Source organism: Loxodonta africana, chromosome 7 (genome assembly GCF_030014295.1).
Source record: "Loxodonta africana isolate mLoxAfr1 chromosome 7, mLoxAfr1.hap2, whole genome shotgun sequence".
Taxonomy (NCBI): domain Eukaryota; kingdom Metazoa; phylum Chordata; class Mammalia; order Proboscidea; family Elephantidae; genus Loxodonta; species Loxodonta africana.
The window spans coordinates 13,152,943-13,170,999 of record NC_087348.1 but is presented as its reverse complement, the minus strand read 5'-3'; the positions used below and the strand labels follow the sequence as shown (position 1 = coordinate 13,170,999).

The window sequence follows — 18,057 nt, the reverse complement described above, 5'->3', positions numbered from 1 at the left end:
CCCCGGGCCGGGCTGTAACGGGGCCGGGGCCGGAGTGCGCGCCGGGCAGGCCGGACATGGAGGTGGTGGACGAGACGGAAGCGCTGCAGCGCTTCTTCGAAGGTGAGAGTCCGCGGGCTGGCGGTAGCGGCGACCCCCAAGCGCTGGGAACCCCCCGCCGATCTCCCCCGGGGCTGGGACGTCCACTGTGCTTCCACCACGTTGGGGCCCCCAGAAGACCTTTCTGGGCCTGGGCCCTCCATCCTGGAGCCAGCCTGGAGTTTCTTTGAGGTTACGACGCACCTCCACTGAGGTTGGGCTCCCCTACCCGCACCCCGACATACAACTTCCTTGGGGCTGTGTCCTGTGTCCCCTCTCCAGGCTGGGACCATGTTCACGCCTCCCAGAACCAGTAGTTCTCACTAGATGATGACGCCCCCAACCTGCGGTGCACTTCCTGAGCCTGGGTTCCCCTACTGTGCTCCCTGGAGCTAGAACCCACTTCTAGGCCCGGATCTTCAGCACACCTTCTAGAATCTTCCATACCTCTTCAGGCTGGCTCCCCAGCCCCCAGTGTACCTCCCAGAGCGTGGGACACTCCCTAGTAACTTCAACCGCTCCTAGAGGGCCGAATCTGCTGCGCACCTTTAAGGATGTCACCCCTGTCCCCTGGCCCTCCTCCTAGGAGCTAGGACCTCCCCATTGTGCTTCCCTGGGACTGGAGCCCCCTTTAAGACTGGCACCGTCTTCTGCAGTACTGCTCCATCAAGGCTGAAATTCCCCTTCAAGCAGCTTCCCCTTTCCACTTGAGGCTGGGACCCCCCCCCTCACCAAGCATGCCTCCCTAGGCCAGATCACCATCTTCCCTGTCCTCCACATATTCTCCTGGGGACGGAACCTTCTTGAAGCTGGTACCCCCAGCCACCAGCCACCTCCACTCTCTGAGACCCTCCCAGTGCTGTGAACTGCATCCCTCTGCCCTGTGAGGCTCCTGCGGGCTGTGTCCCCAGTACCTGTCCCTGAGCTGTGCCTCCTCTGACTACGTCTCCCCAGGAGTGACCTCATCCCCTCACCTTGACCTTGATAGGGTACTCCCCAGGGCGGGGACCCACGCACACACCACAATATTTCATTTTCCCCGCCCCTAGAGCTTGTGTCTTCACTTCTTTCCTCCATAGGCCCTGCACAGTGGTTTGGGGGGCTGCCCCCACTTAACCAACTCCCTGCCCTGTTTCCTGAGTAACCCCTGCCTCCCCTCCAGGACTACCCTCCGCCCTGAGCGCTAGACTCCAGAGGGATGAGACGGGGTGTGGGAGGGGAAGGCAGAGGTGCGGGGCTCCCTCCACTTCACAGACCTTCATTGGAATGTCCAGCCAGAACCACTGGCCCTTTTGTGCCCCTCCCCACCAACTTGGGGAGCCCAGCCTCTCTCTGCCCCCTTCCCAGTAACTAAGCCAACATTTTGCTCCTCGGTGCTTCCAGAACTCAATGCTTCAGAACCTCCCATTGGTGCTCTGGCCTGCCCTAGGGGTGCTGGGGTAGCCCATGGGACACACTCTGCTCTGGGGCATCCAGGGTAGGGATCAGGGCCCAGATTTCAAGCCCAGTCCCCAGGTCCCTTCAGAGTCCCGTGGGGGAGTGAAGAAGGCTTTTCTCCGCTTCAGTTTCTTTTTCTATAACTTGGAGGCAGACACCTCTGTCCACTCCTGCCAACTGAGCAGCCTGGGTAAGGGTATCCTCAAGCTACAGGACTTCCCCACTTCAGGATCCTTGATGCCCCAGCACACCCAGACCCCAAGAAACCAGACTTGGGTGAGATTAGATGGTTGATCCCAAAGCAGCTGAGTCGTTTGAGGGTGCTAGGCAGCCCCCATCTGTCCCCAGAGTCCTCGTTCTCCCCAGGGACCATTCATTTCTCAGGAGTCCTTAAGGGGCCTTGTGGAGGTTAGAGATCTCTGGAGCAGAGGGGAAGAGGCCTCCATCCTTGTCTGGGGGCACCGTGTTGGGGTGCTCCAAGCCTGGCATCCCTGGATGGCCCCTGGGCTAGCCCCCTTGCTTCCCATAGATACCTTATGCTCCTCTTGGGGAGAGGGGTGGGCCTGGCTGGCCTGGCTCCCATTTCCTGAGCCAAACCTCCTGGCCAGGGTGGAGGGGGGGGCGGGGGCTGACGCCACGGCTCAGCCATGCGGCCTGGCGGGGAGGCTGCACTGCTCCCTCCAGAGAGATAAGAGGAGGCTCAAGAATGTCTGTGGGGAGCAGGGGTGGGTGTGGGGCTGCCCACCACCTCAGAGGGCCCTGCAGGCAGTCTTGAGGCAGGGGGCTGGCGCTGAGGGGGATCCGTTCCTGGAGCTTGGATTGAGGGGTGCTGAGGGCTGAGGCCTTCTGGGTCCCTAGGGAGGGTTGTCCCAGGAGGGAATGGGGTGGGCAATGGTGTGGGGGATGCAGCGTGGGTGTGAGGAGGGCTGGCAGCAGCCACCTGAGTGTTCTCGTAAGTGTGTGAAGGTGATCGTAAGTGTGGGAAGGTGAGAGGGAGGGGGCGCTGTGTTTTGTGCAGATGGGGACATGCGATGTGTTGTTCCTGAGTGTGCAGGGGCTGCCTGTGCTCCTGCACTCGGGCATGGATGGGGGCCTGATATCGCCTGATCCCCACTTTGCCTCAGTCACTCGCTCTGGGCAGTGGGTAGAGGAGGCCTCTGCTTGCAGCCCTGGGCTAGGGGCTGGGAAAGTCCTTTTTGGAAGGAACCCTCGGCCTAACATGGTACCCCCTCCCTGGACACACCAGACGTATATATATCCTGTGTCCCGCCCTGGGGTGCTGGGACTGGAGACTAAGGCGCTTTGGGCCTTGGGTGGGAGGCCGGGACAGGGCGGCCCCCTCGAGGCTGGTACAGCCGGGGCTCCCGTGACCACCCCACTAATCCCCTAGAGGGAGGCCACAGCTGCCCAGAGCCGCAGGCACAGGGCCTGCAGAGGGGACGCCGGCAGGATGCACTGGCTTCCAGCAGGTAACCCATCACTGCAGGTGTGCTCCTCATCCCCTTGATGGCTGGGGCCTGGGACTCCAAGAGTCTTCCAGGGACAGGGACAGGCAGCATCCAAGGATCCCGCCAGAACCTCAGGATCCAGGCAGGGCCACTGAGAGCTGTGTGAGCCTGGTAGAGCCCATGCCCTTCTGGGGCCCCTTTCCTCCTCTGCAGGACAGGAGGGGCTGGAGAAGGTCTCGAGGGTGTGTTCAGGGGTGGTCTGGAGCATAGATGGCCCAGACAGGAGGGTGGGTGCTGGCCCCGTCGGTGTTCAGGGCCCTGGTTCTATAGGCATGTGAGGCTTGAGTGAGCAGCCTGTGCCACCCAGGAAGCTGAGACTGGGGGACCTGGGCTTGTAGGCACTGAAAAAGCCACCAAGAGGTTGGGGGCCTTCCTCTAGGGCTGGGGTGGGAGGCCCGGGTTCTGTTTGTCCCTGACCTGATGAGTGGCCTGGACTGGTGGCTGCCCTTCTCTGGCCTCATTTCCTCTTTTAGGGTAGGTAGGTGGGTTGGACTAGAATAGGGGCTTCCAATGTGATTTTTTTAGCCACTAACCTCTCACCGGAAACCATGATTGTGTAATGGTTAAGAGCTATGACTGCTAACCAAAAAATCGGCAGTTCAGATCCACCAGGTGCTCCCTGGAAACTCTGTTGGTGAGGTTCTACTTTTTCCTACAGGGTCGCTATGAGTTGGAATCGACCTGACGGCAACAGGTTTGGTTTGGTTTTTGGTAAACTCTCACCAAAGACAAACTCATGGCTTTGTGATAGGACATATACAGTAGACAAAAGGGGGCTGGGCCCCCCCACGGCCCCAAGAGTACCAGGATCCTGGTTTAAAATCTACCCCTCCCCCAAACCCCCAGGCTCTGGGGTGGGTGACGTGAGGGATGTGGCATCAGGCCCATTTCCCAGGGGCCAAGACTGAGGCTCCGAGAGCAGGGGCTTGCCTAGAGTCACCCAGAGCCATCACCCAGCCCCCATTCACTCCCCTGCACCAGAGTCTATGGGGTAAGGGACAGGTGGGCCACCTGTCTGGGACCAGCACCATCTATAGGGCAGGCGGTGGCCCCAGGGAAGACCACCTGACTACTTGAGGGAGAGAATGTCCACCCTGGAGAAGAGGCTGGGCCCGAGCTGGGGTGTGCAATGGGAGTGCACTGTGCCCGGTGTTGGCCTGTCTGTCTGTCTGTGGGACACCCAAGGGACTAAGTGGATGGGGAGGCAGCCGGGTGCAGGGCTTCTAGACCACTGACTCCCAGGGAGGTGAGGTGTCCCTGGATCTGCCCAGAATCACCCCCCCCTTCCTGTCCCAGGCCCAGCCCATGAAACTGATCGCCACACCCCTCCTTCCCCATGTCTTGAGCACAGGTGGGAGGAGGCAAGTAGTGGGGGCCTGACTCATCCCTGTATCCCGACTCCCAGCGCAGGCCACATGGGAGCGAGGGGGAGGGCAGGGAATGTTCTCAGGGTCAATGCAGGCAGCAGTGGACATGTGAGCAAGGATGGGGTGGGGGCATCCCGGGAAGCGGACTCTCTGGGGAGGCCTGGGAGGGGGCACAGGAGTGAGGATCAGGCTGATACCAACCCCGTGGCCTCAGGGCCTTTCCTCGTCTGGGGTGCTAGACAGCATCCCTTTTGGGTCCCGGGCACAGCCACAGAAGCTGTTGGAGGCGAAGACTGCTTTAGGCAGAATGGCTCCCCCCTGGGGACCTGGCCCCCACTCCCCCAACTCCTAAGAGGTTATAGGCTGGGGGACCCTGGCAGCAGAGGCTGCTGGGTAACAGTCCAGTGGGGCTGCTGATTGGCTGTTGCCCTTGGACTTTGCCCTCCCTCCCCGATAAGGAACTGGGTGCAGAAATCATTAACTGAATCATTAACTAGGGGAAGCCCCGCCCCACCCATGCCGCAGGTCCTCCTTTTCCATCTCTTCCTTCTACATCCCAGCCAAGGGCCTCAGCCTAGTGTCCTCCTCTGGCCTCAGTTTCCCTCACAGCCTGGGGTGCTCTGCAAGACCCATGGCTTCCTCTTATCGCTGGAATAAGAGGCTCAGAGAGGGTGAGGGCCTTTCCCAGGGCATACAGCGCGAGCTGAGGCTGGTCCGGTTGTCTGTTCCTGGCTCCTGCTGCACCCGCCTACACCTCCAAGAGCGGAACTTGGGGGGAAGGGAAGTTAAGAGAAAAGGGGCTTGCCGATCTTTGTCTTTGCCTGCCACACCCAGGCTAGAGCTCTTTGCATGCGTCCTCTCCCAGAGTCCTGGAGGGACAGGCGATGACACCTCATTTCCCAGAGGGGGTGCTGAGGCAGGAGGTGATGAGCTGGGGCGGGCCTCTGGGTCTCCTGACCGGCAGCCAATCACAGTTGGGTGCCAGCCTAGGCTGGGGCAGGGAAGAGGCTTCTTGTTGCATGCTGAGGGTTCTGACCCACCTCTGATGACCAGTGACAATGACTTTCGCCCAGCCCCCTGACCTCCCTGGGCCTCAGTGCCCTCAGATGGTCAAAGTGTGTGATGTGAGCAGCTAGACCCCGAGAGTGTCATGGCCTGGAGGGTAAGGAAGGGCAAGCAGTTGGGTCTGGAGCCCCAACTGGCCTGGATTATTTATGGACAGGGGTTCAGGGCATCCCGCCCACCCCCCTCCACCTCTAGGCCGAGTCAGGGAGGAAAGCCCTCCCTCCACCTGACCCAGAGTCCTCCGGCCACCATAGTGTGGAGTCACAGCCTTGATCTCCCCTCTGTGGGTTTGGACCTTCCCCACCCCCTCGTCGTCATCTCTTTCTCCTGTGCTGGGCCCTGGATAGAAACCTATAGGACCCCGATCCCCCTGGCCTGCTAGCTTGGAGGCAGAGGGCTGTCTCTGGGGGGCAGAGTCCAGAGGTGGAGGGAGAGGAAGGACATGGGGTGGGGGCCTGAGAGCAGCTGGTGAGATGAGGGGCTGAAGGGAGGAAGAGGGGGAAGTTCATCCTTGTATGTGGGTACGTGGCCCTAACCCCCTGGTATGAAGCTGTGCCCCTGGGAGGTATGTGTGGCCTGGGCCTGCCATAGGGTCAGTGAGCTTTCATGTGCACACATGTCCCGTGTGCAGGATGTGAGCATGCTGAGAGGTGACCATGTATGGCATGCTCCCGCCACAGGACCTTTGCACTGGCTGTCCCACCGCTTGGAGCACTGTCCTCCAGATAGCCACGTGGCTCAAATGTCACTTGCTCCGTGAGGCCTTCCCTGACCATTCTATTTAAAATTGCAACTCATCCCTTTTCCCCTGGCACCCCTGATTGCCCCTCCCTGCTTTGTTTTCTCCATAGCATTTGCCACTTCTAAAATTCTGTGGATTTTACTGATCTAGCCCGGGGTTGGTTTGAGCCCTGGTGGGGAAACCCTGGTGGCACAGTGGTTAAGTGCTCGGCTGCTAACCAAAAGGTTGGCAGTTTGAATCCACCAGCTGATCCTTGGAAACCCTGTGGGGCAGTTCTACTCCGTGCTGTAGGGTCGCTATGGGTCAGAATTGACTCAACGGCAGTGGGTTTGGTTTTTTTGGTTTATCTTATCATCAGGAGCCCTGGTGGTGCAGTGGTTAAGTACTCATATGCTAACCAAAAGGTTGGTGGTTTGAACCCATCGGCCGCTCTATGGGAGGAAGATGGGGCAGTCTGCTTCCGTAAAGATTTGTTGTTGCTGTTAGGTGCTGTCAAGTCAGTTCTGACTCATAGCGACCCTATGAACAACAAAACGAAACACGGCCCGGCCCTGCGCCATCCTCACAGTTGTTGCTATGCTTGAGCCCATTGTTGCAGCCACTGTGTCAGTCCATCCCCTTGAGGGTCTTTGTCTTTTTCACTGACCCTCTATTTTACTAAGGATGATGTCTTTCTCCATAAAGATGATAGCTTTGGAAACTCTATGGGGCAGTTCTGCTGTGTCCTATAGAGTTGCTGTGAGTTGGAATCAACTCTATGGCAATGGGTTTTTTAATGGGATCTTGTCATCTGACTCTCCCCCTAGAATGCCAGCTCCTCTTGGTCTCAGTTTTTTGTCTGTTTGTTTACTGCTGTATCTCTAGAGTCTAGCCCTGTGCCTGACACACAGTAGGTGCTCAGTGAAGAGTTATTGAATGAGTGATTGAATGAACAAACACGTGAAGCCTGTGGGTGTGTGCATGCATTTGTGTCCCTGTGTGCATGCGTGTGTATGGGTGTGTCATCCATTGTGTCTGTTAGTGTGTGCCTGTGTGGAGGGCATGCTAGTGCGTAATCACGTGTCAGTGATACATGTGTGGGGTGTGCCCTTGTATACACACATGTGCGCTGGAGTGTGCCTGTGCTGATGTGTGAACACAGAAGGGCATGGGTAATCCTGGTGGAGACCCACCCCCCCATCCCAGGGTGCAGGGTCCCTACTCCAAATCTGTGGGAGAAGCCCTTCCCAGCCTGCCTGCCCTGGTCCCTGTGGGAGAGGACAGTGAGGGGACCTCCTGAATAGGCTGGGTCAGGGACACTGAGTGAGAGCTAACTCGGGCCTGTGGAGTCAGGGCAGGGAGCCCCACTCAAAGAATAGGCCGCAGTTGTTAGGCACGACTGATAGGCCTGGCTTGGAGGATCTTGGGGTGGTGAGTTCAGCCTTGTGATGTTGGCCTGAGGACTGGATGTCGACTGTGTGAGGACTGCAAGAGGGTTTAGCCATAAGCCTATTATTGTGTGCTGGCAAGTCAATTCTGAATCATAGCGACCCCGTAGGAAGAATAGGACTGTCCCATAGTGTTTCCTAGGCTGGAATCTTTATGGGAGCAGATCACCAGGTCTTTTCTCCTGCTGAAGGTCAGTTAGCAGCTGAGCACTTAACCGTGGTGCCACCAGGACTCCATAGCCTAGGGGTGGCTAAAGATTCTGGGTCCCCTAGAGGTGAGGGGTCTCTGCAGGAAGGCCCTGGGGCTCTTCTGTGTTTTTGGCAGGAAGTTGGCAGGGATCAAAGACAGCTGTGGCTTAGATTTAAGGACCTGATGGCTGTGACTCAAGGTCCATGTTCTTGTTAGACGGGGCTGCTCGGCCCAGGCTAGCTGCGGATTTGCTGCAGAGATGCAGTGTTGCTTGCAAAACAAGCATCTGACCTGAAGGTATTTTGAGCGAGAAAGCCCCGGTTACAAGTTGAAGCCTGAGCAGGGGCAGCTAGCGAATCTGTAGATCATACTAATATAGAAAGTCCAAGCCAAGGAGGTGACAGCCCTGATGTGAATGAGTTTGGAGCACGTTGCTTAGCTCAGTCAACATTGGGAGAAGAGCTAGAAGCACTGGGACCCTCCTGTGACTGGGGGGACTGAGCAGGGGCTGCCTGGGTGGCCAGGCAGCCAGTTCATAGAAGGCTTGCCCACTGAGCAGGGGTGTGTGCGGCTGGAGCTGAGGCCTGGAGGCTCAGTGTGCCATGCATGCCCAAGAACAGCATGGTACTGGACATGCCTCCTAGGGACTCAAGGTGTAGAGGTCCCCTCAGGGGCTCCAGGGAGCAGACACGCAATGAAGCAGAGAGGCATGGGGTGGGTGGTAGAACCTGGGCAAAGGCGTGGGGACAAGAAGGAAGATGGGAGCCCCCAAAGATGGAAACAGAGCAACTAACGTTCATGAGGATCGGCCTCCTGAGGCTCTGGAGCTTGCGCATGATTTAGTCTAAGGCTCCCAACCACTCCAGGAGGCAGGATTCCTGCCCCGCTTGAAGGACATTGAGGTTCAGGAAGGTCAGGCCGATTGGAGGGCTTACAGCAATACAGCAGGGGCCCCACTCGTCGCCAGGGCGCTCTCATTCCATGAGCTCCTTGGGACATCGTGGGTGCCAAGGCGGACAGTCCCCAGACCACTTCTACTCTGGCCTCTGGCTCCTGCCTGGGGCTAGGGTGCCTCTTGGACTCAGATCTTTGGGGTAGGCACCTGGGGAAGCTGGGGTCCTCGGGGCACCACCAGCCCCAGGGTTCAGCTCAACTAGGCCTGGCCAGCATCCTCAGGCCCTGCCCGTGGCCACGTGGCCGACGGGATTTCCGCCATGTTTGGGGCATGAATTGACAAGTGCCCCATTGACGGGGCAGGGGGAGGGGGTGGGCAGGGCACAAGCCTCCCACTGTGCCATGTCCCCACCCTCCCCCGTCCCCCTGGGACAATGGCCTAGACTCAGCCAGCAGCCACAGCTGGTGGGGGGGGGTGAGCATGAGAAGGGGCGGAAGGGAGGGGTCCAGGGTGGAGGGGCCACCTGGGTCCCTGCCTGCCCTCATCCGCACCTGGCCTGGGTCCTCTGGGCTCCTCTCCTGCCCAGCTGGGTGGCCTTGAAGGGAGGAGGGAGAGGAGGGAAGGGGGCTTCCTTCCCATAGCCCAGACCCCAGCCCGCCTGGGGAAGGGGCACTGTCTGGCTCCTGTTAGAGGCAGGTAATAAAGGGCCTAATTAATGAGGAGCAGCTGGGATGCATAGCTCGGCGGGGCAGGGGTGGTGCCTGGAGGAGGCCCTTATGTAGCTATGGACCCCCAGCCACAGCACAACCTGGCAGAGGTCCCCAGGCCCAGGCAAGCCTGGTTCCAGTCCCCACCTGCTGCTTTTTGCAGTCGTTCCATCAACATTTATTGTGTACCTACTGTGTGCATAAGGAGTCTCTGGGTAGTGAAGATGCTTAAGTGCTCAGCTGCTAACCAAAAGGTTGGTGGTTCACCTAGGCACCTAGGAAGAAGGCCTGGTGATATGTTTCTGAAAAATCAGCCATTGAAAACCCCATGGAGCACAGTTCTACTTTGACACATATGGGATCGCCATGAGTCAGAATTGACTAGACGGCACCTGGTTTGGTTTTGGTGTTTACTGTATGAGTCGGAATCGACTCGACGGCAGTGGGTTTGGTTTGGTTTGGTGTGCTTAGATGCTTATGGAGCCCGGGTGGCTCAGTGGTTAAAGAGTTCGTCTGCTAACCAAAAGGCTGGCAGTTGGAATCCACCAGCTGCTCCTTGGAAACCCTGTGGGGCAGTTCTGCTCTGTCCTGTGGGGGCACTCTGAGTTGGAATCGACTTGGCAGCAACAGGCAGTAGTATTAGTAGTAGATGCTTGTACCCAGAGAAGCAGGGCAGGGCAAGACTCCGAGCCCAGCTCCCATACCTGTAGGCTAAGGGCAAGGTGCCTTTCCTGTCTGAGCCTCAGCTTTTGCATCTGTAAAATGGAGAAAAAGAAGCCGCCTGCCCCCAGCATCGTTATGAGAAACATGACGTGTGGAGTATGGCGCCAGCGACAGGGTGCCACTTGGGGAGCTGTGGTCGCTGGGTGGTTGGGGGACAGACACTGCACCACCCTACCCCTGTGAGATCTGTGCTAGGCCTGATGAGAGAGTGAAAGGGGGACCCCAAAATAGAGAATGGAAGGGCCATGCATGGCCTTTTGGGGGAATTTGGCCAGAATCTAGAGTAAATAGAAATTGACCAGATGATGGAGAGGCGTGAACTTTGTCTGGCAGAGGGAACAGCATGTGCAAAGGCCCCGATATGAAGAGGATGTTTGTTCCAGGATGGGAAGGAGGCTGGGGGCTGGCCATGGAGAGTTGCAGGGAGGGGGACTGGGGCAGGAGAGGAGGCTGCCGGGGGCCAGCAGGGGCCTTGAGCTTCCTGAACGGTGTGGGTTTATCCCAGGAAGTCATGGAAGGTTTGGGGGTGGGGAGGCAGGGCTGCTGGTCTGTGCCCTTGTGGTGTCACTTTCTGGTATGGGATCTTGGGGGGCCTATGGTGGGCCTAGCCTCCCCATCACCCAGGATGGTCTTGAGGGTCAAAACGAGCCAAGCGTGTGCCTTGCTTAACTTCCTGCCCAGCAGGTCCCCATTGTTAGACAGCAACCATGTTCCAGGGTTCTTTTGGAAATGTTGGAGGAGGGGAACCCCTGAAAGTGTTTCCTGGGGGTCCTCCCCAGCCTGGGTTCCCTGGGTTCTGCCCCAGCTTCAGGAATCCCAGACTCGGCAAGCCCTGTCCCCATCTCTTCTCCCGGTTTGTTTGGTTAGAAAGCCCAAGTGTGGCTTGTGGGGCAGGCTGGGGGCTTCTGCAGCCAGCAGTGTGGGGAGAAGAGTGAGGTGGGTCCCACAGCCTTGAGGGTGAAGGAGAAGGGTGTGGGCTCAGTGTTCCTTAGGAGGTTCCCCAAGCCCCCAACCTCTCCCCCCGGCTCGTTGGCCCACCCCCACCCTGCTCCAGGGCATCCTTCTTCCTCCTCTCTCCTCTGTACTCCCATCCACCCGGCCCCTGGCACGGGAGGGTCCCTCCTCCCCCCAGCCACATCTGGTTCTTGTTAGGGTCTCCCAGGATGCCTCTGCCTGAGGCCCCCCATTCTGGGGGAGGTGGGCAGGAGGATTAGGGGCGATTAGGAGTGCTCCTGGCCAGGGCAGGAGGAGGTGGGGAGGGAGGGGGCTGGGCCTGTTATAAATAGAAACGCCATGACTGCATCAGCCCATTATTCATTGTAAATTCCAAGTTCAGGCTCAAAAACCTGCAGCTCCAGTGGCCAGGATGGGGGAGATGCTCCAGTGCCCTCCACCCAGTGCTAGATCCTCCCTCAGGAACCTCTCAACCCAGCAGGCGGGCCAGCCCAGGATGGCCCGGAAGGCACAACAACCACCCACCACACCTTCCCCCTGGAGTCAGGCCTGGGTGTGTGTCCTCCTTGCATGTGTCTTGGGCAAGAGATTTGGCCTCTCTGCGCAATGAGGATGACGATAGCACCAAGACCGCAGGGCATCGGGAGGAGCAGATGGCATAAAACACATAAAGCACTTTGAGTAGTGCGGCATGGTAGACGCTCACTGTGAGCCACTGTCACCATCACCATCATTATTGTCACCATTATGGGTTGAGAAGTGCTGGTAGAACCACTGTCACTATCACTGTCTACATCATCATCGTCACCATGATGGGCTAGGAGGATTAAGGGGTGCACTGCTCTCGAAGGGCCTGCAGGGTGCCTGGTGCGTAGTAAGCTCCTATGATTATTAATGTGCTTGACTCTAGTGCCTAGCACACAGTAGGTGCTCAATAAATAGGAACAGGAGTCCCTGTGTGGTGCAAATAATGCACTTGGCTGGTAGCTGAAAGGTTGGAGGTTTGAGTCCACCCAGAGGTGCCCTGGAGGAAAGGCCTGGCAATCTTCCAGAACATCAGCCATTGAAAACCCTACAGAGCACAGCTCTGTTCTGACACACATGGGGGTACCATGAGTTGTAGTCAACTCGATGGCACAACTGGGTTTTTCTTTTTTTTTTTAATTGTTTCCAGGGAGGATGGGGTGGGGGCCTGAGCGGAGTTGGGAGGCCTCGAACCCGGGCACGCAGACGGCGCCTTCTCTTGTTCTGGCCACACAGGGCTGTGGACAGCCATTGGTGGTGCTTGGTGGGCGAGCTGGGGGTGGGGGTCAGCAGGAGGGCCCTGTCCTGTCCCAGGCAGCTCGTGACTCCTTGGAGGGCTTAGCCGCTTGTTAATCACCTAAGCGGGGCTCAGCATTCTTGAAATGCCGCCTGGGGCCAGGGAGGAGCCTGGGCCAGGGGCTCCCAGGGACCCCAGGGCTCTGGGGGCTGAGCACCTAGGATGTGCCAGCACTTCACCTACCTTATCTTGTTTTCTCCTCACAACAATCTTGTGAAGCATTAGCTTTCACGTCCCCAGTTTATTGATGAGGAGACTGAGGCTCAGAGACAGTACGCAACCTACCCAAGGTCACACGGCAGAGGGAGGCTGAGCTAGGATTTGTATCTGGACCTGTTTGAGCTCTATCCCCAGTGCTTACCAGAGGAGGGACATGATATGCAGACCCCAGACTCAAGGCTCCAGAGGCCTGGGGAGGGTCCCCTCCTTCCTCAATGGGGCTGGCTGGAGGCAGTGGCCTGCCCAGGTCAGCAGTGTGGGTGGGGCTGTCCTCCATTATCAGGGTTGACGCATCTCCCACGTCAGCCCCCTTATCACCCCGCCCTCCAGCTCCCCCCAGCAAGGTGACCCCGGGAGGGGAAAGGCTAGCGCCTCCCCCTTTCCTCTGAGAGGGCTGGGCCAGGGCCAGTGGGGAGGGCCCAGGAGAGGGCGGGTGGCGGGAGTGGAGCCAGGCCACCATCACTCTCTGTGGTGTTACCTCTCTGGGCCTCTGCCTCCTCCTCTGAACATTGGGCGCTAAGCACTCCAGCCCGGCCAGGGGGTGATGGGCTTACCCACACTCTCGATTCTGCCCCCACCGCTCCCCCTCCACAGTGGGGCCTGGAGTGCAGGAGCTCCCCCAGCCCATGGGCCCCCCAGGTTGTGAGGTCTAGCCAGGCAGACCTCGTGCTCCCATGTGCCCCAGCTGGGCCATCTGGAACTGACCCCTGGAAGACAGGGCAGGACGGGCTGTGCTGGGGCTGAGCCAGTGAGGGTGGCAGACACCCACTGGGCACTCGACTCCGTCAAGCACATCATTGCCTCGACACCCAGTACGACAGGGGGAACGACCACCCCGTTCTATGGACGAGAGGAAAGGACTTGTCACACAGCTAGAAAGAGGCAGTGGAGGGGCAGAAGGCAGCCTGTCTGCCTTGAATCTACGCTCTGGGCCCCGCTCCTTGGAGACTAAGGTGGCCATGTGGGCTGAGGGAGGCATGGTGGTGCTTCCTGCAGGGGTGTCAGGTGTGGACCTTGAAGAACCCGCCTGCTCCACATGGATATACATGAGAAGGAGCTGGGGAAGCATATGTTTTGGAGACCCAGGCTGGGGAAGGATGGAGGGCTGGGCCCCAAGGCCAGGCTGGGGAGTATCAGGGTGGCCGAACCTTTCCCCCAGCTCACATCAGCCCCTGCCCCGCAGGCCATGACATCAACGGTGCCCTGGAGCCCTCCAACATAGACACCAGCATCCTGGAGGAGTACATCAGCAAGGAGGATGCCTCTGACCTGTGAGTCCCTGCATCCAGCCTGGGCCCAGCCCCGCAACCTTCACCCTCTGGGAGGTCTGACGTGGCCCCTTCTCTGAAAGCCACTCCTCATCCTCTGCAGAGGGCCCTGTGGGGAGGGGGCAGCAGTGTCCCTGGGGAGGGGGGGCCGGGGGAGGGGTAAAGAGGGAGCTGGGCCCCAGCTGGGACTGAGCCTCCTCCCTTCTCTGCAGCTGCTTCCCCGACATCTCTGCTCCTGCCCATGCTGCCTCCTACCCCCATGGGCAGCCAGCGATCCCTGGTTCCAGTGGGGTGCACCACCTGAGCCCCCCTGGGGGTGGACCCTCCCCAGGGCGCCATGGCCCCCTCCCAACCCCAAGCTACGGGGCCCCTCTCAACTGCAACAACAACAACGGCATGGGCGCAGCTCCTAAGCCCTTCCTGGGGGGTCCTGGGCCCCCCATCAAGGCAGAGCCCAAGGCTCCCTATGCCCCAGGGTGAGTAGGATGCAGGGGCCTGGCTGTGGGCATGGTTCTCAGGGAGGGGCCACTGACCATGGGCCTGGGCTGTGCTGGGAAGGCCCAGTGTGGTAGGACTGCCCTGTGGGTAGGTGAGGGTGGGGTAGGTCTAGGGCCAGGTGAGGAGGGGCTCATGGGCTTTGTCATGAGCAGTGGGGAGCCACAGAGGGTTCTGAGCAGAGGAGTGATGAGGGTTGACGGTAAAAAAAAAAAAAGTACTAGAAAAATCAGAGAGCTGTGTGGAGAGTGGATGGGAGAGGGTGAAATGGGAGGCCACGACTGCTGACACTCATGGGAACACCTGCACACACGTGCACACACGTGTGCACACATGCAGAGGCACACAACACCACTCATGGCGTTGCCCCATCCACTTGCGTGTGCAAATAGCTGATGTTTACTGTGGCCACAGGGAGCTGGCCAGTGGCTCAGATGTGGTACCGAAAGTTTCCCTCACCCAAGCCTCATGGAGCCAGAGTCCTCCCCGTACTCAGCCTCCCCGGCCCCTCTCCCCCACATCTCTTCTGGGGGTCCACACCAGGGACTTGACCCAAGGGCTGAGGCTGGCCCTGGCTTTGACCAAAAGTCCCAGGCAGCCTCTAGACTCCAGGGTGGCCCAGAGGCACATACTCATGGGGAGAGCCAGGGCACACGGGCTCTACTGGGCTCTGCAGAGGGGTTCTGGGTTCCCCGGCCTGGGGTAGGAGGAAGGGGGCTCTTCTCTGGGTGGAAGAATAATAAAGTGCTAGAAGCATGAGCACCGTCCAGATGGCCCATCTTCATCTCCCCAGCACCCTGTTTCCTAGCCATCTGCCTTGGGAACCTACATCCTCTGTCAGGCCCTCAATTTCTTCCTCTGTAAAGTGAGCCCCCAGCTGACTACCCCTCCGGGTGGAAATGAAGAGAGAATAAGGACAGAAGAAAAGCCACTGGGTGGTGCAGATGATTTGCACTCAGCTACTAACCCAAAGGTTGGCGGTTCAAACCCACCCTGTGGTGCTGCGGAAGAGTGGCTTGGCCATCTGCTTCTGTAAAGATTACAGCCAAGAATACCCTATGGAGCAGTTCTATTCTGTAACACATGGGGCTGCCATGAGTTTGAATGGACTTGACGGCAACAGATTTTCTTTTAAACACAGAGAAGTGCTGGGTGGACAGTAGCCCCCGATACATCATCCATAGTGTTCCCTGAGCTTCCTAGCTTCTGGGGGGACAGTGGATGCCAAGGTGGGCGTGTCAGAGCTGCAAAAGGTGCACGGTCTGTTTGAGGCTAGGAGGCTGTCCCTAAGCCACAGAACCCTGGAGGGTGGAGCCTAAAGGATGCAGGGAAGAACGCTGACAGGGACCTGCTGACAGGCACCTGCTGACAGGCACCTGCTGAGGGCTGGCTGCTGTACCTCCAGTCAGCTTGTGCGGCCTCCTCAGCTGGCCCTAGGAGCCAGTTCCTGGGGGACCCCGCGACTGGCTTTTGAAGAACATTCCACGGCTCCTCATACCTGAGGCTTAGAGAGAGAACGGGGCTTGTCCAGGGTCACACAGGGACCCTGTGGCTGGGGCAGCCCCCGGAGGAACCCAGCTCCAAGAGCCCTGCTTCCTCCCAGGCCTGTTCTAGGTGGTGGCCAAGACAGTGGATCCTACAGACTAGTTGGGGCAAGAGCTGTAACTCAATAAATCACCAAATAGAGGAATCATGAGACCTGCTGGGAGTTTACGGAGGAAGGAACATGAGGACCCTCGACAGTGTGTAACAGAGAACTAAGGGCTTTTCACTGTGGACCGGAGGCTGAGAAAGAGCTTGGCACACTAGAGACACCCATGACTATTGTCAGGGCTGTGCAGAAGCCGGCCATAGATGGTGGAAACGAAGCTGGAGAGGTCTGGGTCAGCCCGTAGGGCCATGGAGCATAGGTTTGAATCCCTGTTTATTTTTCTGTGTCATTGTCACCCATCCTGTGGGGTCCATATTACTGCCTCCGTTATATAGGGTGCGGCTGCGTCCGCAACAGCTTGACGGCCCACCTGGCAGCTCCCTGGGCAAGGCAGGGGGTCTCTCCAGACATGGGACCAGGGGTGGCAAAGAGCAAGATCCCCATAAGGCGCAGCCCCCAAGCCCTCCCCAGGCGAGCACAGGGTTCACGCAGGACGTGCTGACCTCTCGGGTTTGAGTTTGTTCTTTTGCTCAAACCACTGATAAAACAAAACCTGCAAGAAAAATAATAAGCCTGGGCTCAGTGGAGCTGGCTCCCTGCCCGGTCTACACCTGTCCCCAGCAGGGCAGCCCCCCAGGTGACCCACTGAATAGCACCAGGCCCAGTCCCCAGGGCCCCACAATTCTAGGAAGTAGGGTATCAGTGGGTCCAGGAATTGAGGGGCAGGCCTGGCTCCCCATCTGGAGAGGGAGTCCTTGAGTCCCTGTGCCATCAGCAGGCACACTGCTCTTGGTCCCCAAGTGCCCAGTAAGTCTGAGGGGATTCTTTGCAGGATGTCAAGACCCCCACCCATAATTCAGCTCCAGGCCCTGCCAGGCACCCCAAGGTAGGGGTGCAGAGAAATGCCTGTGAGGGTGGGCATGAGGAGTCCTTGATGTCCACGGCCTAGGGGGTCTGTGGGAAGGGCCAGCTCCAGCCAGGCCCTGCTCATCCCCACCCCGCAGAGGAGCCCTAGCTGGAGGTACAGGGGCACAGCCGCCTGCCCAACGCCCCTTCCTCCTTCCACAGCACACTGCCGGACTCGCCCCCAGACTCGGGCTCCGAGGCCTACTCCCCCCAGCAGGTGAATGGTGAGTCCAGCGGGCACGCCCTCCCTTCTGGGGTTTGGGCAAGTGGTTGGGGCGGCCTTATCGGGAGGGAGGGAGGGAGGGAAAGAGGGAGGGGGCCAGTGGCCGCCAACAGGCCGAGATTATCGCTGGTCAAATACTCCCCGGCGCTGGCTATTGTTCCCCCACGGGCGGGTGGGGAGCCAGCCCGGCCTCTGTGAGTGTCCCGGCTGGTGATGCCACCGCCTGCCCGCCTGCGCCATCATGGACGCGCCCTATGGCGGTAAGTGGACGGCCGGAGAAGGCCACAGGTGCAGCCTGAGCACAGGCCTGGCCGCCGGCCGGCCTACCCCACCCAAGGGGGCTCCTTAGGGGTGCAGCAGCCCCCAGGTGGCCAAGAGCAGAATGACGGGCCAGCAGCCGGCTCCCGAAGCCCCGAGAGGGGTCAAGAGTTCTGTTTATCTTACCAAAAACATCCCTGGAATGCTTCCTGGGGAACAAAGGGAGCTGGGCCTCCCCCTCAGGCTGGGGGGCTGGCCCCTGGGAACCTGGTAGAGGGGCTGCCGGAGGGAGGAGGGAGGCTCGAGCCTGGGCTGGGGGTCTTGGTAAACTCCTTTCTGAGGCCCCAGAGGACTATTGGCCTGAGAGGAAGCTGGCTGGCCTGGTCCCGGGGAAGGAGCTGGCTGGGATGGGGTGAAGGGCTGCCCGCCCCCTGGGCATGGTCTTGTTTTTCTGCCCAGGCCCCTAGTGGCCAGCCTCTTGCTGTCCAATCCTCTTCCCACTAGGGGTTGGTGGGAGGGCAGTGCCCAGGCTTGGCTCAGGAGGTGGTGGGAGTCTGGAGACCCCGCCTAGGGGAGAGCAGGTGCCGGGAACTCGAGTGGGGAAGGTCCGTGATGCCCGCCTC

At 59.2% G+C, this 18,057-nt stretch overlaps 1 protein-coding gene across 3 annotated transcripts in view; it reads left to right on the top strand.

Moving 5' to 3' along the window:
* The first annotated feature begins 27 nt into the window (after window positions 1–27).
* Window positions 28–18,057, top strand: part of MYRF (myelin regulatory factor) — a 38,247-nt gene continuing 20,217 nt past the window's right edge. For all 3 annotated transcript variants that reach the window (XM_064287939.1, XM_064287938.1, XM_064287940.1), the window contains exons 1-4: window positions 28–102; window positions 13,817–13,904; window positions 14,114–14,377; window positions 17,116–17,177. In XM_064287939.1, coding sequence (XP_064144009.1) covers window positions 57–102; window positions 13,817–13,904; window positions 14,114–14,377; window positions 17,116–17,177 — 460 coding nt within the window. In that variant the 5' untranslated portion in view covers window positions 28–56. The remainder of the gene's footprint in view (window positions 103–13,816; window positions 13,905–14,113; window positions 14,378–17,115; window positions 17,178–18,057) is intronic.